Here is a 24,076-nt window from a genome sequence, read left to right on the forward strand (position 1 = left end):
TTCTGTACAGAGCAGAACAGAGCGAATAAATCTGAATTAGGTCATACTTATGGAAAAATTTATTTGAAACCTCTCCTTGCCATTGAGCCAGCTGACCACTAGCTGTCCCCATTGCTTCACAGGAGTACAGGATCAGTGTTGGAACTGGAACGAAACACGCCTCCAGAAATGAGCGCTGCTACTCTTGGGGGAAAGGAAGAATGAAAGCTCAGAAAAATTAAAACGAGCTACTGCACTTCCGTAGGTCTGTAGATAAGAAAATGGATGTGTGCGAGAAGGTGTACATCCCAGGACAGGGATGTGGTTACAATCTGAGACAGATCGGCGTGGAAAGCTTTGTATGCAATGGCTTTACGACCTGCCAAAGGAAAGGCCTGGAGACCCCTCCATGGAGCAGAACAGGAATAATCAAAGCGGACTGGAGCATTCCAGTGTGCCTGCCTAGCTTCTGACCACAACCATCACATCATCATCTGCACTATCTGACAAAACCACCTTAAGAAATGTTTTCCCAACCAGTATATACGGTGGACGCTGCTTCCTAACCTCAGAATATCCAAATTATTCAAATTTAGAACTGGAAAAATGTATCTCAGAGAGGCCATAGGGTGAATGTGTTTTAGGCTCATCTCAAAACCAGAAAGTTCTTTCCCCTCTTGAGAATTCAGGACAATTTCTCATTTCCATTCATCTTTTGGCTTCTCAGCGTGAGCCCAGAACACAGAATTGCCACTGTATTCTTAGAGCTACAAGATTTTGGATTTGGTCTCTTCACAAATCAACTTGGAGAAATCTCATTTCATATTGATAATGGTTGGGATTTATTATCACATAATAGAAGCTATTAAGAAGGCAGAATAATATTTTATAAGGCAATTAATTCCACCTTAATTACTTTTTTAGCCTTAATGCTGCTACTTGCAAAAGAATGATGAGAGACTAGAATATGCTTAATAAAAATTATGTTATGAATTTGGATGCTATTTATTGCTTTTTGTTCAGCCTTTGTAAATCAGACCCATTATCTGCTCTATAATATTTGCTCATAAAAAACAAAGACAAGGCATTTTTAATGTGCCAGGCTACCAGTACACCCCTTTAGCCAGTGAACCTGTCATGCACAGGCAGTTGTCACACAAGGCAGCTTTTTAGATCAGAATCTCCCCTTCTTTGCTAGAGTACAGACAAGCAAAGATGAGAAGGGAAGTAACGGTTGAGATTACCATATCCTTCAAAATATAGTTAAAGGGAAAACATACTCAGGAAAGAGAGACAGATTCCTGCTTTGTTACTCAAAGCTTCTGCTCTGGAGGGACCTCTCCTACTCATCCACTACGATTCCTGCACGTCAAAGCATAATGCACTAAACCAAAATGTTTGCAAAGAGCTTCATTCAGAAGAGCAAAATCAAATTCAAAATTGTCAGTGCAGGATTAGCAGCAGAATAAAATCGAAAGTAAAATGCAAGTTCTAAATTTCATCAAGTTGGAGAGGAAGAGTTCAGAATTCAAAATATATTGGCAATTTTCTTTAAAATCAGTTAAAATCCTGAACCAAAACTCCTCCGATTTGAAATCTACAATTTAGTTCCAAATTCTGAACTTTGCTCTATGAAGTATCAATGCACACAAAAATGTTGGGCATCTGATGTGCCACCAGCTACCTACCGAATGCCTGTGTGAAGTGAACTGTGATCTTTTTCACACATGAATGCATTGTATTAGTGCATTGTAACAGACTTTAAGCTTTATTCACCAAAATAAGCAGCTCCAAATACTGCACACACATAGGCCTGTGTACAAACACTTTACAGATGTAACACCTGACCCAAGAAGCTTCTGATTTTTTTTTTCTAGAAGAAGCTTTGACTGAAGAATGGCATGTTTATAAAGGCTTGGGTATACATATAACTGATCTCCCCAAGATGACAGCTGTTACTAATACATATTCTTGCTAGAATGTATTAAAACCAACTCAAATCCAAATCCCTTTATATGTTTGAGAACCTATGAAAACATTTAGTTTTAAATTAACTATATCTGCATGTGATTATTCACATATCCTCAGCAGTTAAAAAATATCTAAGCCTAAAAACTGTGGTTCAACTAATAGGTTAGATTCAAATGATATAAATTTAAAAAACTTGGACAAACCAAAACCAGAATACAGCTTGCTGAAATCAGACCAACTTAGGGTACTTGGGAATCCAAAGGAAGCAGTTTCCTGCTTAGTGGTCACAGCATGTGGCAGAGGAGTAAAGTATTGACAGTTTAACAATCATATATTCTGAAGTGTTTTCTTTGAGCAGCATGGAACAAGGAAAACAGTCTCCTTCCATGTCAACATATACACATATTAGTTGAAAGCATCAAAAGGTATTTTCACATCATAATGACTAATTTTTTCTTATAAAAATGAGTAAACACCATTTTACTACTTTCAGTAGTTTCATGAAACATTATGAAAAAATTGCGCAAAAAGTTTCTCATCTAATGACATTGCAGTAGGATTGAGAATGAATGCATGACTGTGGCATGGTGTACCCAACATTCCTGAATACTGAAGAAGAGCAGATCAAGATCCAAACTATGCAGCGAGACCCAGCCCTTCCGCAGTGCTTTGTGCTGCTGGTATATTAGGTAGCTGAGGCCTGAAGGAAAAGTTTTGTCAAATGAAAAAAACCAGAACATTTTCCAGGCAGCTGGAGGGCTACAACTAATGCAACTGTAAATGAGCAAATGCTGCTTCTTCCTCTGGCTGATTTATTGGTACACCTGCACTGAGGAGGTATAGAAATGCTTAAAAGGGTGAGCCTTCAACAGTTTTGAAGAAGAAGAAAGGAAACTGACATCAAGTTACAACAAAAAGCTGCAAAGAATCTTTCTCTGTAACTATTTCAGTACAGTCTGAACTTGAGAGCTACCAAGTGACCACACTGCTCTAAATGATTGAGAAAGGGAGTGAAACAACTGTATTAAAAAAAAAAAAAAAGTATATATAAATCATGCAACATTTAAATACCATTGCATTGGTAACTACAGACACAGGCTGTCCAGGGACACCTAATTTATAATTAGATGAATATGATTTATTCTGCTGGTATAGAAGAATTAAGCTGTTCAGATACATGATGTACTGATTATTGCCTTCCCTCGATTTGAGGAGTCTATAGCAGCAGCTATACTTGGTCATTTGGAATGGCCAGCTGTCACAGATGTGGAAATTGCAACTCAGTAAGCTCACACATGCAAGCAGAAGAAACAGTTTCTGCCAACTTCCCCCCCACCTAATGATTTTTAAAATACCTTTCAACAATTATGCCAGCAAAATATCATTCTTAAAAAACTGACAGGAAGAAGGAAGTAAAAGAGCACAAGTTTTATCCAAGTGCACAGTAAGAAAATCTTAACAAGTCCTCAGAGAAGGTTGTTTGTGCCTCTCCACACTGCCCTGAAATTAACAGTCAAAAAAGGTTTTTTCCACAGCTACAGCCACAGCCCTTCTTGTGAATGCAGCCTAAGGACACAAAGGAACAACCGTGTTGTCAGGTGTGTGAAGTGACTCTTTCCTCCTGAGAACCAGAATGAGGAACCTGTAAGTTTAAATGGTGTTAAAGTGAAAAAGACTCTCAAGGAAAAAATACACTTCCAAACAAAGAAAAAACTCATTATACTTTGCACCTGTTTAAGAAAAAAAATCCTTTTAGCAAGTCGGTTCATTAATAAAGGTGCAATTAAGTATCACATCATTAAAGGAACAAGAATGAAAACAGAGTAAATTCTCATTAAGAGACAATGCTAAGGTATCTATCTCATTAAAAAAAAAAAAAAAAAGAAATCAACACTTTCTCTCTTCACTCCTGGCTATAGATAATCTCATAGGAATTTGTTACTTACAAACATAGAATTGCTCCTGAAAGTTAACAAACTGCTTTTTTGAGCTAAAAAGCTAGAATTTGTTGTCGTAATTCTAAGAAAAAGTTGTTACTTATTGTGAACAAGCACAGCAATGAGAACAGAAAAACCTTTAGGGAAAACTACCGCTCATTTCAATATCACAAACAAGACATAAGCATAGGGAAAGTGACAAATTTTGCATTCTCTCAATAACAGATTCTCTTTCTGTTAACATTGTAAGTTAGAACAGAGAAACTTCAATCACTGTGGCAAGCAGCCAGCTCATGAATAGGCTTGCTAACATCAACAAGACTATTCGTATGAACAAATGCTCAAAATGACTATGAGACTTCTTGTATACCCTTTGTAATGTTAAAATCAGTAGGATTACTGTGGTTTCTGAGTGCTCTCCCACATGGACTAAGAGCTGAAGTCAAGAAGAGTGCTCATGTGAGAAACTATGTAAGAGCTGCAGTTAAAGACTGAGCTAGTCCTTTGTTTTTGGTTTTAAAAAAATAATATAGCACATTCGAACAAAAGAACTACCGGACCAACAGATACCAGGCTTTAACTAACTATAACCTAGTATCTGAAGTTAGATTCTGACAAGAATATCGCTCAAGAAAAATACTACTTCTACTGTCCAAGCAGTTATTTGTTAACTATGTATGAAACTGCTTGAAGACCACGAGATTTCAAACTACATTCAAAAAGTATAGAAGTGGGATGGAAATACATAATGGATCTGTGAGAAAGGAAGCACTAGAACTAGCAGCAAGGTGGGGTTGCCTGCATGGTCAGCCCTTCATTTGAATGCAAATGTAATTTTGGGGCAGGCAGTTATCTGTGACATCAGGCAGGACCTTAGTAAACTGTTACCACCAGCACCTGGTAAAACCATTGTTAATCATGTGTAGTAAAGGGACATCAGGGCTAGCATGAGTCATTTATAGAGCCAGTCGGGGCTAGAAAAGAGAGAGAAAGAAAGAGGAGGGGAAGAGAGATCAAACAAACACTGTGAGGAGCAGGATGTCCCAGCAAGACAAAGCCAGGCTGTGAGCATCATGTATGTGAGTTATCTTTTGGATAAAGAAACCAGCATGTATCCAGGATCTGCAAGGTGTAGCAGCAACAACCTGCCAGTGCAAAACTTTGTGTCTACTCCACCCTATTCAGATTACATGGGATATCATCCTGTGCCAACTCTGGACACCCATGGACAGCCTGCGGGAACCTGGGGATCTCCCTATGGCCCACAGAGGGAGGACTGGAACGCTTACGGCCCAGGACCTTCCAGCACGGTTGCTGCTGCACAGCTCAATGGCTCGTCTCCTGGACAGGTCTCCTACAGTTCTGCTGATTACAGCTCCCTCCATCCTGCTGGATCTGGGGGGTTACCTCCTGTAGATACAATTAATACACAGCAAATCTCTCCCAACAGCCAACGGCACAGCTCTTACGAATGGATGAGGAAAACGGTGCAATCCACTTCTACAGGTATGAGGGCACTGAGGTTTTATGCTGAGAAGAGATTTTACTTTATTTGCATTGTCGGGGTGGGGAGGGTGGGGGGGGGGGGGGGTTGCCAAGTTCCCTGTTTAGAGGGAAGCATAAAGTTTAAGAAAGAAAGATCCTAATTGCTGTGAAGGATTCTCTTGCTCGCAGTTAAATATTGGTTCGATTATTGGATGCTGGGTTTGATCAACTGACTTTTTATTTTTCTTTCTTGGCCTTTAATGGTGAGGCAACTTAAAAGCAATGTCTTTTGACAGTGAGGTATTTTCACTTCAGACATGTCAAAAAAATTGGTGATATCAAATAATCGCTTTTAATAGGAGTCCTATAGATTGGAATGAAACAGCATGTCTGCAGAAAGAAATAATGATGAAAGTATTGTGTTCCACCACCACCTATACTTTGCTTATTTTCCTCATATTTTAGAGCACGTATGAAAAGTTCAAGTAAAACATACACTGTAGGGGGGTTGGAAATAAGGCCTTATATTAGAAACAACCTCTGTAAACCTCAGAACACTGAAATTAAATGAGATTTGCAAGATCAAACAATGAGTCAATGCTTTAAAAACAGGAATGATAAGGAAAGGCTTGCTCCACTTTGTAGTAGTAGCTCTCAGAATATGCAGGAATACAAAGATCCGTGGTAACACAATCAATTAATACAGTGACAGATCAGTCTGAGGTATAATAGTTGAGGAGTACAAAACAATTCTTCAATTGTATTTAACCCATAAAAATAAGTGATGAAGCATGAGGAAAAGATGCTGTTTGATTGTGATGAGGAACAATAGAAAAAAATATATTGATATATTGAGCATTCTTAAAACAAAAATCTGTCCCTTGTATGGGAAAAAAAAAAAAAGAAAAAGAAACAATAAATTGGAGAAGAAAAAGAAAAAGAGGGAAAACTACCTGAAAAGAATGGAGGCACAATCCACTATGCAAAAGTATTTGATCCTCCAAGGTGCTGAGCAGCTTTGGCATGCACCAACATCAGTAGAAATTAAGGATGCTCAATACTTCCCCTGAAGAGACACTCACAGTATTTCTATGTTACATCCCAGGAAGGTTCCAATCCTTTCAGCCCTTCCTCCCACCCCAGCTCTCTTCCACACATGCCTGTAAATAACAGTTTTCACAGCAAGTCCTGAATCAATCACTGATGGAAAAGTAATTACTTAAAACATACTTTAGAAAAATGAAAGCAACTCTATAGAAAAATTATCTGTATTAAAATAATACATCTAATTAATATGGACAGACCAAGTCATCCTCACTCCTGCTGAACACAGCTTTATTTCATAGAGACTCCATAGAAGTCAATAGGACAAACAGAGTAGGTTGCTACTCTAGGTGAATATGAATTTTGGCAAAAAAAAAAAAAAAAGTTTGTATTTTTAAAATCATATTTATTCTTCACTGAATACTATTCAAGAAAAAAAAAAAAGGCCAGTCTTGAAAAAACTTGCAGCTTACTTTTTAGTAGTCCTTACAAGGGCTCGCAAACTATAGGATTTAAAGATAACAGCATACATGCTCAAAACCACACTACTTCTCATGCCTTCCTTACCTACCTGCCTTTTGCTCCTGTGAACCTAAATTGCAGCCTCTCTGAGAGAAAGACCTGCGTTGATCTGTCCCTGATGTCCCTTTTATAGTGGGGACACTGTGAGATAGATAGATAGATAGATAGATAGATAGATAGATAGATAGATAGATAGATAGATAGATAGATAGATAGATAGATAGATAGATAGATAGATAGATAGATAGATAGATAGATAGATAGATAGATAGATAGATAGATAGATAGATAGATAGATAGAATGGACAATACCACGTTCTAACTGCCTGCTTAAGAAGCATGCTTAGGGCTTTCTAACTTTCCAAATTTCAAGCCTGCAAGGGTCAGAACATTCACAGGAGGTATCAGGAGTCTCCCCATTCTGGAATGGTCCAAGGAAACATTGAGCACCTTCATCTCAAGAAGAATTTAAGAAATCAGCATGTCATAGGAATATATCCTCCCAAATGCCCATGGGCCAAATAACGCCCTCTGAAGTTAGTGGAAGCCTATACATTAATTTAATAGGTACTGGGTTGTGCTTTAGGGAAAAATCCAGATACTGCTTCTACCCCTCTCATTTTTTTTGCTAGGCCAGGAGTACACAGCACCAATAGATCTGCTTCATTGGAGTGGGTTCCTTTTTCTTCATTCACTCCTTTTCCTCTGTTTAAAAGCAAGAGCACTTTTGTTTTTCCCCGTTTTCCCAAAAATAAAATAATTTTTTAAAATTTGCCCTAACAGCAATGTCAGATCTAGCAATGCACTTAAGTGAGTTTGGCTCTGAGCATTCAAGTGTTGCAAGTGACTTCAAATGCATGACTAGGCTAACTGCAAGTACCAATGTTGTTTTGCTGGATCATGATCAAAATCCTCAGCGTTTTCTTACATGTAATCCATTGCTTTTTACATCTGTAAAGCTGTATGCATACATTGAGCATTACCCTCGGTCTCTTTGCAAAACATTCAGAAATTTCAGTAGAGCTTTCGTATAGGCACGAGTGAAGAAACCACACCTATTATTTGTTAGTTTTCCTTATTCCCTGTGAAATAGATATGAGTCACTATTCTTACACATGGAAAAACTGAGGTTCAGACTTACCTGAATTGATCAGAATAGAAAATAATACAATACAAATAAACAACAAAATAATTTTATTCTTTGTTCATTACTTGTTGCAAAATACTAGTAATCAGCAATAATATTATTTCACTACAGAAACAATAATTATTAAGGCAAGTGGTTTTTGCAAGATATACTTGAAAGTGTGCAAGACGTGTTCCTGTAAACTTATCCCTTTAAGATCAGGAGAAATTCTTTCCAAAGGTTTACTTACATTGAGTAGTCTGATTTGTAACAGCTACAGAAACAAGGCCCAGAATCGATGACATCTCCATCTCCAGAGATTTCATGGTTAGCTTCTCTTATAGGTGCTTTGTGGCCTCATGACCTGACAGATGACAAACAAAACACTTTATTGAATTTTCTACCACTGCCTCAAGCCCTGCAGGTCTTCTGATACTCTGTTATCTATGCAACTGACCTGGGACAAAAGAATAAATTATTTCAAGTCTTACTCTGGAAGTTTAAAACCAATATCCAAAATAAAACCATGTCTTCAACTGGTGTTAAATTTATGAGGTTATGCTACTTGAAACCACTGAAAGATCTCGGTATTTAATCTGAGAATATCATCCTGGTTTAGTGTTACTGCATTTCCAGCAGAAAACACCTACTAAGGCTTTCATCCCTCATTCTCTCCCTGTTTGAGGGATGTCTGAATATCTCCCTGCAGCTCTGGAACTAGAGAGACTGGGACTTGATCCTAAATGTAGTGCACACAGGATCCAAAGCCTAGTCACTGCATTCTGCAGGGTGTTCAGGATACAGAAGAAAGCAAATGTGTTTTGACTCAGAACACTTGAAAGAGGAAACACTGACTACTTAGTATTTTCAACCAAGAGCACTGATTCAAAGACCCTTCTCTAACCCTTACACTGCTCTGGTCTCCTCTCCTAAACCCCCACTTCAAAAGGGTGAGCAAAGTCAAGACAACTAGCAATTGCAACAGAGAACAGAACAAAGCCATGACAACTAGAGATCTGAGGTGGCAATTCCACACACACAGAAAGCATTATTACAGGCAAATTCTTTGATGGAAAGTAGAATAAAACCACCTGAGAACAAGTAACAAATCCCCTCCTGTTGATTTCAATATTTTCATGGAGGTATGCAGTCACTCACACAGGAGTAGACTTGACTTTCTGCCTTCGTGAGAAAACAACATACATCTGTGTAAAACTGCCCCAAACAATAAGTTTGAACAGTTAACTGGCAGTTCCAGCAGCAATGAGAATTTACTCACAAAGCTGGAAGTACTTCTTAAGATCTGCACTTACATTACCATAAAACAGGGAGGGAACAGGTCTTGAAACACAGGTAAGCTAATTATGAGCAGACTTTCCTGTAGATGACAACCTTCCTATCATTCTTGTTCAATAACAATTTACTCTAAAGACATAAAGACAGTTTTTCTGATGATGACAACAGGTGCTGATAGCATCATTACCAAATGCAATGTAAATGAATAGCATCTATACATCGTCCATCTTTGAAGGAAGAAGTTACATTCCCTCAAATCTAAGGAAGAGAAACAAGCCTCTTTAAAAGCCCTCCCTGCAAAATGCTGAATGTCTAAAGAACATATAACACCTGGAAAAAATTTCAGTTAATCACTTGCTTTTCAGTCTACACAGTCATTGGCAATGGGATTTCCCCTGATCCTGCCACTTAGAAATCCACCTACATTTTCTGCAGGATGGGTCCTTCTGCCAAACAAAATCCATACAGGGCAGTCTGTCCAATCATTGTTTAAAGGTGATGAAAAGGACTCTGCTTTGGATTTAGTTACTTCTGTATGATGAAGATGAATAGAAAAGTTTACACTAGCAAAGTGAAGGGCAGAATTTGGCCAATGAGCTTTATTTCAGAATAGCAGAACATATTCAAAATTGAAAATATTACCATTTTAAATATAGGTCAACAGAACAGAAGGGAATATTCTTCAAGTCTGTTGAAATGTTGCAATTCTATGATCCTATTCTGTTCTTTTCATCATGAGTCATCTGAACATGTATAACAAGAACAAATGATCAAGACCTAGCAGAAAATACAAACATGGAATTTCACCATGTTTCACAAACCTTTATGCATCCAACTTTGCATTAACAAATAGTCCTACTCATCACACCAAGACTTCTGGCAGGAATATTATTACTCATATTATAGAGCATTGCAACCACGTAACATTTTCTGATACAATGGCAGTGTGTGTTTTGGGGGTTTTTTTTTGGTTTGTTTGTTTTTTTTTTAATTTAACTTTACAGAACATCATGTGCAGCACAATGCCCATCTTCAATACTTATTTAAAATTGCTTTTGCTTCACAACTTCAATTAAATCAGTGAAATTACACTAGGGAGACTTTGTCCCTTTCTTTTCCTACACTGTTAAAGTGCGTAAATATTTAGAGCTAGTCCCAAAACAAAACTCTGGGGCCTGATCACCGGCAGTCCATATCTCTAGAAACTCAAAAACTAACTCTAATCTCTCTCTTAATACTAAACTAACATAAAGATGCAGATTTGAACTGAGCATATCTTCAGGTAAGCTGGTTTAAACTAATTTCCAATCATCAAGTACAGACCTTAACTTCCTCTGAAACAATGTCAGACTATGGAATCCAGATTGCAATGTGTTGTAAGTAATCCAACACTATTCTATACTATGACATATTCTGTCTAAATTAGGTAGCTTCTGGATTTTATGAATTATGCCAATTTCAGTAGATTAAGAATATTCCTGAAAAGTTAAGAGAGGAGGCACCGAAAAAGGGGCCAGGGCTAGTTCTAATGCTAATTTATTTTGCTTTGTAAACTAGTTGTGAGGTCTGATGGTGTGGGTTGTTTTTTTTGGTTTTTTGTTTTTGGGTTTTTTTTTCTTTCCTGGGCTACATTGTCTGAGGTTTTGAGGCCTATCTGTCATATTGAGGCAACAGACCCTTTTAACACTTCACTTTGCTTTGATATGCAGTCTTGTCTCTTCCTTCTCCCTCTTTTCTTCAGGAGTTATATTGCCGGAAAGGGTGATGATTTTCACAGCAAATAAAGAGGCCTTCTCCTAGCTTTATTGTCTTCAGAAGAAATACTCTGTGAATTTTATGACCAATGGGAAAGCTGTTCCCTTCCCCCCAACTCAAAACTTGGCCAGTCACAAAAATTGCTAGAGTGGGTGTGATAGAACAGGATTGTTAAACTGTATCTCAAGAAAAGTTTTCTAAATCATGATAAGCTTTCTAAAAACATCTTATTTCTTGTTACTCTAGAGGTATTCTTCAGTAGTCACTATCTGTAAAGCAGGTTTTTGTCAAAACTTGCTGTTCTTAAACAGCTCATTAAAACCAGGAAATCCACTCCCCCATCAGAGGCAGTCTTACTGCAAAGGTAGTTGCTTCAAAGCTCTTTTGTTTCATTTTTCTTCCACCCAGCTACTCATAACCTCTCCAACCACTTGCAATTCCATAGTGTAACTGTCCATGACAGAACACATTTCAATAAAACTGACACTATATTACTGATTAAAATTATTAAACTGTCACTAACAAAAGATTAATTAAGATTGTAATAAGTTAAATGTTGGTAATTTCATTCACATAAGTGAGTAAAATATGCAGGATTTGACTAAAGAATTGGATTAAAATATTAACTTTTATCACTGCATCATTAAATTCTGCCATTATCTCCTAAAGAAGTCTGAGAAGTGAAGAACATCCTTCTGCTGTCTCTGGGGTGAATCCATTAGTCCTACCTCAAATTTTACTCAGGTAATACTTCTTGAAATAAAATGCATCACTGTAAATAAAACCAGTAGAAGGTCTGCAAGATTTGGCTCAGAATGAAGCAAAGTGGATCTTTTCCATCTAAGAGATGGAATTCAGAGGCTAAGGTCCCAAACTATTTAGCCATAGGCTTTGTTGCTGCTGTTTGTTAACTTTGGCAAATAAAAGTGTACTTTGCCTTTGAAAGGAAATGCCATATGCAGACTAATTCCAACCCAGCATCCAACAAAGGCAATAGGAAGACTCTCACTGACATCAATGAGTTTGGGTAAAGGACTAACAGACTAAAACATGACGGCGCCAGAGCTAAAAGTATCCTCTCTGAAGACCCTGGCAGATCTCAGCTCCCACTGTCTGTTGTCTCTCACAGACGGTATTACTCTACACAAAAAATCAAATTATTAAAGACAAGATTTATGTGACAAATCATAGAGAATTTTTCTCAGATTGCTACTGACTTTTAGGAAGGAAATGTTCTCCTTTTGCTTTTCTACTTTTTAAATTATTCTCTTAACTTACTTTAAAGAAACAAGATGTGAAAGCTCGCAATCTTCCTTCAGAAAGAAACCAGATATTATCATTCCTACTAAAAATGAACTGAAAGCTGCTTATATTAAAATAAAAGATCTTATGAGAGAAGCGCTATTTTCCACATACATTTAATTTCTTCTTCAGTTTAAAAAGCAAAAATACCAACCCTTTCCTACTCAGATAATGAGGGTATAAGCAATTAAAAACAGAAACAGGAAGGTTTATCTTGAAGTTTACCACCTTGTTTTCGCAATAGAAGAACATTTGATATTTGTCTATGACTTCTGAATGAGAACAGAGTTCAAGATAAGATCACCTTGTTGCTCTTTTGTGTACTCCATCTTAACAACACAAAGGAGAAGAAGGAAACATTTTAAATGTTTTGTCCCGTAGAATGACCCCAAATTCTCATTTAAAGAGGAAAAAAACTTAACCAAACCACTGGCTAGAGAGATCAAAAGTTTAAAAATATCAAGTGAGGCATTAAAGCACCACAGGTGACCATATGTTAAACAAACAATTTACACTTCGAATGAATGAAAACAAATGTCCTAGTATTTATGTGGACTGAACTGAATAACTGCTGTTCTTTAGAGGCTCTAAAATTCTTACCATAATGTAAAATTAACAGCACTTTTCACTTGATTATCAGTGTAAACATAATTGGGCTAATTCTGCTTTCACTACAGTTTTGCAATGATAGAAATGCTACTGAAATAAGAATGTCCTGTACATCTGTCCCAGCCAAGCACAGCACAGCACAACCTTCACAGGGAAGTTAACAGATTTATATTAAAATGGTTTTGGCTGCATGGATTGAGCAGAAACCCCAGTGTAAGGAACAAAAACACACACACACACACCTATCTTCCCTAGTGAAATATTCCAAGTAAACAGGCTGATGGTCTCAAGACAGTTGGAAAATGCCCATAGCATTGTAAACTTGCTGTTAATGCATAACACTCTCCCCGGGTTGAACACCATGGAGCATGCAAGCTGAAGGATCAAATTCTGATGAAGTCCTTGTTCTACAAGCCTGGGAAGAGTCCTAGAGAAACCCTGTCATGTAGGGCAAAGCAGTTATTATCCACAACCAGAGGTGTAACAATATTTGCTTACAGCATTGTACTGACCAGGATTTCCAGTGCCAAAACAACTCTGTATCTTGGATTTATACAAACAGTGCTAAAAGGATCAGAGCCTGAAGAACCTTCAAATGCAAACAGTACTTTGGTAAGCCAAAAATTCTTACAGGGAGCAAAGTATCGACTGTCAAATGGTAGAAGATAAAAAAGTGATACAGCTCTCCAGCCATTACCATACAGTGTATAGAGCAAGTGGAAGGCAGTATGAACTTTAAATATGTACAGCTATTAAAACAAAGAGACATCATGTCTCCCTCCACAGATAGGGGAAAAAACATTAACCCGTGAAACCAAATAATGAATTAAGGGATATTCTGCTATAGTTCTGTACTCTGAATTATGATCTTTAGGTGCTACTTAAACTTCAAAGGCAAGGGGAGTTGGAAGGAGGGGCTGGGGAGAAATCAAGGCTTTGACACCACTGATACACAAAACCTCCAGCTATTCTCTCCTGCAGGGGCAAAGCTGGTTGCTGTGTGGCAGTTGGCTGTGGTGATCTACTGAGAGGCTGATATTTTACCAACTCAGTGCCTGAAAATCTACTCCAGTCCTCTCCATTCAAAATTAATTGCTCTTATTAGGGGTGCAATTATTATGAGTTTGAGGAACCTGGTTTTTGAAGAGTTCTGTAAGGAAACAGGAGCAACTGTATGAAGCTAAGCTACATCTGCAGCAATAGCAGACTGTTACAGGCAGCAAGCCACAATATGCCTCAATGTTTTATGCATCATCTGAGAGAATCTGAATTTAAGGGGGGTGTTCTACTATAGTGACCACTAAGGACCCAAAGATTCACAACCCACAGTACCACAGTGGAACACACTGCAAAAAAATACCAACTAAAAATACATTCGCTGTCCCAGAGAATTTACAGGCTAAATATATACCACTGAAGAATATAAATATGGATGGACAACAAAGCACAAAAAAAAAATTGTAAGACTGCAGTTAGCGAACATGGTAACACTGGTTTTAACACGACTGATCCAATCTTTCAAAAACATAGGAAGACCTTAGGCTAGGGCTCAGGGGCCTTGATTTTGAGCAGGTGTTGATCTCCAATATATTGATTGCCTAATGTGAACATTAACAACGCAGGAAAGGTGGGTGAGAAAAGGAAGCGTCAGGAGCCTTTCCCATTCTCAATTCTCTTTACTACTGCCAACACATTCTGTCCTCAGAAATTATCCTGTATAGAATCCATAAAATTTCAGCTCCTTGCATCTGTGTTCACTGGCTTATGTCATTTGCCATTACCTTTTAACGACTCGGATACTGCTGAGCCATGTCTGCCTCAGTCAGCTGAACCCACAGCTGAAAGGATGCAGCAGTGCTGCTTACAAAAGAACAGATGCTGTAGTTCTATCATTGTTGAATATCCTTTGTAAAGTATTATTGCTTTCTTTTTCTCTTTTTTTATTAACAGTCACCTGAAAATCTGTGTTACTATTCCCTGTGCTATTTATCAAGTCGTGGATAGACTGTGCCAGACTTGAAGGAAAAACACAACCTTTATGTTGAAGTAACAATTAGAACACTGTATTATTTTTTCTAGCAACAAGAAGTGAGGAACCTTGGAAGCTCTCAGTATTTACTGTGCAGTAAAATATCCTTTACAAGTTCCCTCTGAAGCAGGTAGCAGTGTATCAGCTTTAGAGACAGAGAAACAAGAGCAATTCACCACCCAGCAGGAAGCTCACTTCAGAGTTGGGAACAGAATCCAGGTTTCCTGGCTCCTTGGTCTTAACAAGAAAACCTTCCCTTTCCCAAATGATAACACGAGGGTGATAAAGGATATGAGAAGCAGTTTATCATCTATTTACTAAGGAGCAAACCCCAAATCTGCTGGTATGAACCTCTTGTGTTTTAAATCAAGGCCGAGTCAAGGGAGTTACTCTGGGTAAGTGTGTAGAGAATCAGGCCTAAAATACCCACAAACATATTTTCAAATGTAAAGCCAGGTATTTTGTGTTACTGAAGTTAAAAACTTCTAGCTTGAAGCAATGTGTTCTTCTTTCAAAACAGGTAAAACAAGAACAAGAGAGAAGTACCGAGTGGTTTACACAGATCATCAGAGATTAGAATTAGAGAAGGAATTTCATTACAACAGATACATTACAATCAGGAGGAAGTCTGAACTTGCTGCAAACCTAAGACTTTCCGAGAGACAGGTAGAGTATGGATCACCCATTCAGGATTTCCTTTGAATTTATTTTTGCTGATGAGGAGATAACCGTACTGGTTAAGAACAGGAAAATGCTAATGCCTCTAATAACCAAACAATTCGACTGGGTTCCCTTTGCAGTGTAGGAACTCAAACTACCCAGCTGAATGTCCTGACAGCCTTGTTTGCACTCATTTCTAAATATCCCATCAGCACTACTTCAGCTCTCTTCAGGGAGCTGTGCAACCACTCAGAAAAAGCAAACACCTGTCTTACATACAGTCACAGTCTTGTTCTGAGAAACAAGAATTTAAAAATATCAACAAAATTCTGCCCAGATTTCTCTCTGTTTCACTGGGGTAGTGAAAGCAGGGAGAAATTTTTGCTGAAATTTCTAAAGCAGAAGTCCCAGTTCTGCTGAAGTCAATGGGAATTCTATAACCAATTTCAACAAGGTCAGTTATAGCAGAGGATGGAGTGATGAGCTCAAGTATGTTCAGGACATTTGAAGGTATTTGTTTCTTTGGATGCCTTTTATATTTTGTTAAAGATTTCCTACATAACTGTTACTCCTTTCTCCTGTCCCTATTTCCTCCTACCCACTCCAAATTCCATTTCTATTCCCACTACATAAATCAAACCACAACCCTTTCTGGTTAAAGGATATATACAATTTGCTCTGGAACTACTCTATGCCATGTTTTTCAATTGCACAGTTGCAAAACCTGTGCCACCCCCTCCCAGAGCAGAGCAGGTACATGGCCTCTGGCTCTCAAGCACTTCAGCCGAGATAAGCGGGGCTGGATCTCCCACAGAGACACGCAGCACCGGCTGGGTGTATGTTCCGTCCCATTTGACTTGGGAGTTTCTTGATGCAGTGCACTGAAATAAGCACCGAGACAGAAAATGAAAAGCTTTACTGGAGGATCTCTCCAAATAGATTTCAGGACATAATATGTTCGTTCACTGCCTTTTCTACTCGCAAACCACCACAGCACTGTTTTCTCAGTTATTATTCAGTATCATTCATTGAAGATTATGACTGATTCACCATTGTTTTACGGACTCCACTGAGCAGGGATAGTACAAAATCCACCTAGTTGTAGCACTGTTCATCAAAATTGAACTTGTCTGACATAGCACATGCTGAAAGAGCTTACAGAAATAAAGAATGAATACCCATTTTGCAAATATTTCTTAATCTTCTGCTGAATGCGAGTATTTAATTATTGAAAATTATTTCAACCAGGTATAAAAAATACACTATGTGTCCTTTTGCTGGATGTTAAAACCTTAATAACTTGACTTCATTACGCTGAATTTTAAAATCATGACCCTGCTTCTGTAAGCGACCAGAAATACTTACTTGAAGCTTCCTAGTTCAGTGATAATTTCTGATAAACCTTTTTGTTAGTATATTTGAAATGGTGATACAAAAAAGATGTGATACGTTTCTTTGACATATATTGGGGAAATATCATTTGCATTATTTGTTCTTCTTCATCATCAGTATGTCATGAACTAAATTAATTCCAGTGCATCAAGCCCACATCCCTGAAGTCACTTTTGAAAGAAATACCTTATCTATACTCCCACTACTACCCTTCCATACAAATTAAACAACCCTATCGTATGAATATGACTGAACACACACTGTCCTAACCCAAGATCCTCTGCACTCAGCCTAAAACCTGAAATGATTTTCTGGAAAAGCTTTTTTCCTGACTATGCAAAAATCCCATGCAGGAACCTGGAAGTAATATCTCAAGACAAAAGGACAAAGAATAGTTGTTTAAACAAGGAAGGAAGGATGTAATATCTAATGAAGAAAAAAAAAATAGGCAAAACTAAACATTGCTAATATTTGAAGGATACAGAAATAAAGGAGATAACAAGGACAAGAAAGAAGAAAGAAAATTAGATTTCAGGGGAAGAGTTACTCACACAACAACTGAATAGTGGGGAAAAAAAAATACTGAAAGGAAGGAGGGTAACGGGTGAAAAACAAGTCAGACAGATGCACGTGACCATGCCAGCGTTTAGTCTAACATTACAGATCTGTATTTACTTGTAGTTATTTGATAATTGGCATAGAAGCTTGAAGTGCCTACTAAAGCTCTCTCTGGATCACTGCTGCAGATCTGCATCTCTAGTTTAATAACCAGAACAAAAATCTAAATTCAAAGGCAGGCACGAACACTGCAGCCAGAGGATAATTCTAAAACAGGTGTTAGTTTGGTTTTTAGACATGGCAAATGCATGGGTGAAACTAGATTACCTCAGCACAATCAGAATCCAAGAGATCTGAGAGTATTTGAGACTGGTTTAATAGAACATAATTTGATACTGAAATGATATTCCAAAAACTAAGACAACAAAACGAACTGCTAAATGTCTCAGATGATAGCCTGGGACTTAAGAGACCTAGTTCAAATTTTCAACAAGTTTTGCATGTACCTGAACTCTTCAACTGTAAAATGGGAATAATAAAGCCTCAGGGATAAGTACACCAAGTCTGTGACAGAGGTTCCTTAAGACGTTTTGTGGGACTTCACCAGTGGTTTTCTTTTAAAATACAACCCAGTAGCCACAGATGTTATCACCTCTTACTGTTTTACCTCCTTTCTGTTCATCATTCTCACTCTATTTCTAGATGCTAGCAAAGGATAACTAAACAGTATTTCTCAGCAAACCACTGATTTTTATTTGGGTTATAGCAAATGGTGACAAAAGTGTTTCCTTTGCTATCTGAACACCAACAAGAAAACACAACATGTCTGAATGAGGTAGCTTGACTTATTATACTGACTAGAGCCACTTCCAAGGATAAATAGCTGGTGTGCACTGCTTTAAATCCAACATTGGGGTTTTACATCCAAAGACATTTCAGTTGCCATAGAACATTCACCCTGAGCAAGTTCTGCTGTATTTTCAGTTGACCATTACCCATCAACTTCACCTCACGTCCTCACTTGTTCTGTCCTAATCAAAAAATATATATTCTTCAATAGTTGCTTCATTTCTTCCCAAAGATGACTGCATTTTTGTGACAGATCAATGACTCTGGTGAAAAGCAGCGGACTGTGCAGGAAGCAGCAGCAGATTCTGGCTCCATCTACAAACGCAGTAAAAGGCACTCAGCTATTCAGGCACCGCTTATAGAATATTCTGAAGTAACGCTGTGTACCAAGAGTAGCACACTGGTAAAATTCTGCTCAGAAGTGTACTTCCATTGGCTTACACATTGGAGCTGGTCACTTAATGTGCAGCATCCACATAGGAAAGCTTTTGTGCCTCATTTTATAGGCCAGTAACACGTTTTGACTTGATCTGACTGGGACATATAATTTTCAGTGTAACGATACTCTCAGATTCTTTTAGCCATCACTATGACAGATGAGATTCTGTTCTGTTAGATTTTGTACCAAAAATAAAATTAAAAAAAAAAAAAAAAAAATCAAAGCTCATCCCATAAAGAAACATCTTCTAAAAATAAAACTAGCACTGAAAAATTCTTTTTATCAAGCTATTAATAAATATTTTATTACCAGACAGGAAAAATTACCTGTAAGAAAAACAAGCAAACAGCTCTGTTGTCTCAGTTTACCACTGCCTTTCTCACTGGTCCTCACACAATTGATTTTACCTGTGAACCTTGACTATATACATAAGGGACCACATTGCACTCTATTAGCAACTGAAAAATATTTCCTCTGCTCCTCTGCAGGTGAAAATCTGGTTCCAGAATCGCAGAGCCAAGGAAAGAAAATTAATGAAGAAGAAAATGACTCATTTTGACGGCAGCAATCTTGGCTCTATGCAGAGTGACTCTGGCTCAGTGAGCCCGATGCCAGTTCCTGACCAACAGACTCATTCGGAAATGCCCAGTTCTTTATTCCCACCTCCACCCCCTCCACCTCCGCTTCCCATGAATGGTTTGCAGCACAACGGGAACCTGCAGCAGGTAGTGGCCTCTCAGTAAGGCTGCCTGAAAAGCTGCTGCATAAGGAACACTATAAACTACCAGTACATGGAGCACTATAGTACAAAAGAGAGAGGACAGCTGTAGCTGTTTTGCAGGAGGCCCCAGCTTGACAGTTTTGTGCACATAAGCTTCAAGTACAGTAAACCAAGAGCCACTTGCCAGGTCTGCAGGACAGCGCAGGTTCCCAAGGGCAATGGAACTGCTGTGTGCCAGGAGTCCTAGTTGCAGGGAGCTTCTGCAAGAGGATGCCATGGCGAGTGTGTGCCACAAGGCAAACATCCCTCCGGCCACGCAGCAGGCGGGTAGGCACTGAGAGGGAGGAGAGCTGAGGACCAGATACAGCTGCTTGTTACAGTACACTGCAGACAGGAAAAAAAAAAAAAAAAAAAAAAAAAGCACAAAATGGGCCGCAGGCAATATGACATTGCTGAGGCAGTAACTGCAGTTGTACGCGAGGGCTCTGTCCGTCCCTCGCCCCTGTGTAAAGAGCGTATTGCTTCTCCTTTGATCTCCACACAGGGTCCATGTACTGATCTCATTTTCATGGACTTTACACATGGATCTTGATAAATGGAAACCTGGCTTCTATGTTTTGACTCACTTGATGGAAAGCCTGGGTCGTGGTGGTTGCACTCACTACATGTTAAGGGCAAAGGTCAGGGATGAACTTTTTGGAATTTTTTGGTTTTGACAGGTATGATTTCCAATGCTCCATACACTGGTATAAACAGGCACTCTTCAATCTTATCATAAATATTTCTAAGGCACCCTGAAATTGTGAATCTTGGCCCAATTTAATTTTTGGTAGAAGAAAAATCATGTCAGACTCAATTGGTATCCTAAAAGAAAGAGCAAAGAGGGGGAAATCCATTTAAAAAGTGTAGGTATTTTTAAAGGTGACTACATTTCATGTAACAGCAAAACCCATGGATAAAGATGCAATAATTGCATTCAACTAATTTGAAACTTGGTCCAGTTTTCAGAGCTGTTATGACACTAAAAAAATCTGAGAAGCCAAATTATTGGAAGACAAAGCAAACAAATATTTCACTAATATTATAAGCTCTCAGCATTTTTAAAGTGGGTCTCAGTTCCTGAAGTGCTGATCCCTCCCATACTAAGCAGAATTTGGTAGGTAATCCAGATACTTCCTAAAATGACTAACAATTGCATGTACATAACTTGTCTGCAAAGGGAAAATTTTTAAAGCATTCAAGTGATTTGGGAATTTATACCCTCATTGTCAAAAACAATTTAAAAATTTAGGATGTCTATTCTCACCATTTTGCGTCAAGGTCTCCTCCTAAATATCTCTGTCAATGTTGCAAATAAAACTTAGGGGCATTAAGTCATTTAGGCACTACATTCTTGGTTTATTTCCTTAATTATAACACATAGTACTATCAGGTCATCAAAATGTTGGTAATGTAAAATTACTTTGTATATAAAGAACATTAAAATAAATGACTTTTTTCATAATCATTTTCCAATGTGGTATCAGCTATTGTAGCAAGTAAACATGCAGATTTTCATGATTAGTCTTTTACGGAATTGTAATATCAAATTTAAAAGCAGGGTGATGGTAAAAAAGCTTACAAAATGTAGAGGAGAATGGCAAAACCAGGATGGTTCAGGGAGCTGGCAGTTTTCACTACTTCTTAATTTTATTTATCAATTTATGGTTGTGAGTGAGAAGAACTTTTACTAAATAAGAGTAAAATTACAACTTTATTAGACATATCTACATTGTAAAATTCCCACTCTTTCCTTTCACAATGCTGCTGCGTTTGCTGGCAACAGCAGTTTGAAGCTTTGCGTAGCAAATACAAATGAGGTGAAGAAACTGCAACTTGAAGTTCAGCAACAGAAAGGCTCCTACTGATTTCCACATATTATGAAAAGCGGAACATGGCAAACAGCACATGGGAACAAAAGTGATTTACCATTCATACTGATGAGCATGGCAACCAAACCAAAACACTGATCTGCCAAAAAAGATATCCATTGGATATGAGAAAAAGAGGAATCCATTGGAAATACACAGAACAGTTACTCTGTCTACAGAGGGAAATGCTAGAGATATTTTACCTACAGTTAACACACACACACACACACACACACACACACACACACACACACATATATGTAACTTAATAAAGACTGAAAAAGTTTCAAGGAGAAAAGCATCCTCACATTGGCCAATTAAACAGAATTATGCCTGCATACTAGAGAAAAAAAAAAAAACAATAAAAAATTCCAGATTTATAATTTCAAAATATAAGAATACAGAAGGAAACTGTCTTTTGTACTGATATACAATAATTTAGGACCTATTTCTATGTAAGTGCACAGAACACTGTCCCCAGTGATTTGCAGGATCAAGTTCATATCTCCTTCTTTTAATCACATTTCCATGATATAGTTTAACTTTGTATTAAAATTTCTGAAAGGAAAAAGAAAAATGTCCTTCAAGAAAGAACTTTAAGAAAAGAAATAACTGAACCAACTTCTTTCTCTTTAAAATTAAACATCATTCAAAGAGAGAGGGATCTGGCAAAACGACCTGGTTTATCTTGTTTACATGTAGAAGAGTTATTGAGGAAGATAAGTGACCACTTTGAAGATCTGCCTCATTTCTGTTCCAGTTTGCTGAAAGCATGCTTGCTATAGGTTGCTATGTGTTTCCAATCAGAAGTTGTTAAGTACACAAAATGAGGCTGGATTTTATTTGCAGAAGCACATGTACAAAGGTTAAAATTTATTGCTCCAAAAGCAGTATCTATAAACCAGGGCAATACCTTAGAGATTATTAACCTTCTAGTTATGCCAGTGATTGTTTTAAGTTGTACAATTTTTTTGTAAACCTTACCAGCAATCTATTCAACTAAACATTTTCAATGTGCTTTAATTCTTTAAACAGTTGCTCACCAAAACCAAAAGAAAGCTATTTTTCTCTAAGAAGCTTCTGTAGTGCTGTTGCTTAGATGCTGTATTGTATATAATTAAAAATGAGAGGCATAAAATTGGAGCCAAATCAACTGAAAGTACTATGGTCCAACATTGTGAGTCATGAAAAAGTGGTGCCATTCTTCAGAATAATACTTACTTTTGTCTTGACTTTGGGTATATCATATAACCTATCACTTTTAGCACATCTGAAAACTAGGGACACTAAAGTAGAGTTGCTGTGAAGATTGATTGGTTGTTAGCAAAGTGTCTTGAAGAAGAAAAGCATACCTTAGCTCACATCACAAGAATATCTAAGCCCTTAATCCTAATTGTGATTAAAAGAATGATCAAGGTATATCCAATTTTCAGAGGAATTCACTAACCTTTAAACCCTGTTACCCAGCAAGAATTGTGATCTATATGGTACAAAAAGTTCAAGAAGAACATAGGCAAACAAAAAGTTCATGCATCTAAGCAAGATATACAACTCAAAATGGCATTTCTAAAAAAACTTCAATTATGCAGTATCTGCAATTGCATAGGGATTATGCAATCATTACTGTACATATGAGAGAGCATCAAGTATGTGCTACCTTCTACCCAAAGAACATATTCAAAAATATATTCATTGTGGATCTTACCATAAAAATTATAAAGCATACTCCTACTTTAGCACAGTTTGCTGATGCAGTACGGGCTTACTCCAACCCAAGCCTTCACACCCAGAGTGTATGCTGAAATTATGTGTCCCTGCAAACGACCTGCACAGCCAGTCACATTTTGGAACGGCACTGGATGTTACCAGTTGGACACAATATTGTGCAAAACTCACTATGTAAAGAATAGGCACAGGTTTTATGATTAAAATGTTTGCTGGCTGTTTTCATACTCAAAGAGCACAAATACTTTCTTGTACATTTTGTAAAAAACTCTGTTCTAAGAGGTATCACAATAAATGAAAAGGCTTAATTAAGATACACCCTGCATGTTCTTGGTCTTCTAAGCCACAGTAAAATACAGTTGCTCTAAGGCAGGACAGGCTTTATACAAACTTTATATCTCTCTTACCTGGGAGTATGAAAGAAGAGTTAAATTTGTGCAACAGAAACGCCAGTCTGCCAGGAGTATAAACCATGCATATGGCAAGAATGGCAAACAGTACAGGCAATCAATTTGTTACCTCATGAAAGACAGACCACACCAAAGAACATCTCAAGGACACAATAGTGAGCACCCAGTAATCCCACCTAGCTATACTCTGGTCAGCATGAATTAGTTACAGTAAGTGGGAGCCCTACGCTACATGGCTCCAGAAGAAAACCAAATAAATACCAGTAGAGGATTTGCTGTTCATTTTCATGGTTCTGCTAAAAGGAATCGATTTAACCTGGAGTTCACTTGCAGGCTCTGTAACTCCTGCCATACAAA

The 24,076-nt window shown here is 37.8% G+C and overlaps 1 protein-coding gene across 1 annotated transcript; it reads left to right on the forward strand.

The window, feature by feature from the left end:
• Positions 1-4,812: 4,812 nt before the first annotated feature.
• LOC104367162 (homeobox protein CDX-1-like) lies at positions 4,813-19,696 on the forward strand. The gene is made up of 3 exons (XM_042807326.1): positions 4,813-5,393; positions 15,576-15,721; positions 19,442-19,696. The coding sequence occupies exons 1-3, from the start codon at positions 4,961-4,963 to the stop codon at positions 19,694-19,696; spliced, it is 834 nt and encodes a 277-aa protein (XP_042663260.1). The 5' UTR covers positions 4,813-4,960.
• The last annotated feature ends 4,380 nt before the right edge of the window (positions 19,697-24,076 follow it).

Source organism: Tyto alba, unplaced genomic scaffold (assembly GCF_018691265.1).
Source record: "Tyto alba isolate M040663 unplaced genomic scaffold, T.alba_DEE_v4.0 Super-Scaffold_5, whole genome shotgun sequence".
NCBI classification, from domain to species: domain Eukaryota; kingdom Metazoa; phylum Chordata; class Aves; order Strigiformes; family Tytonidae; genus Tyto; species Tyto alba.

Excerpts from the sequence above, each read along its gene's own strand:
- LOC104367162 (XM_042807326.1), top strand. The coding sequence starts at position 4,961 with ATGTATGTGAGTTATCTTTTGGATAAAGAAACCAGCATGTATCCAGGA. Across the intron at positions 5,394-15,575 it reads GGTGCAATCCACTTCTACAG|GTAAAACAAGAACAAGAGAG; the intron begins GTATGAGGGCAC and ends CTTTCAAAACAG. Across the intron at positions 15,722-19,441 it reads TAAGACTTTCCGAGAGACAG|GTGAAAATCTGGTTCCAGAA; the intron begins GTAGAGTATGGA and ends GCTCCTCTGCAG.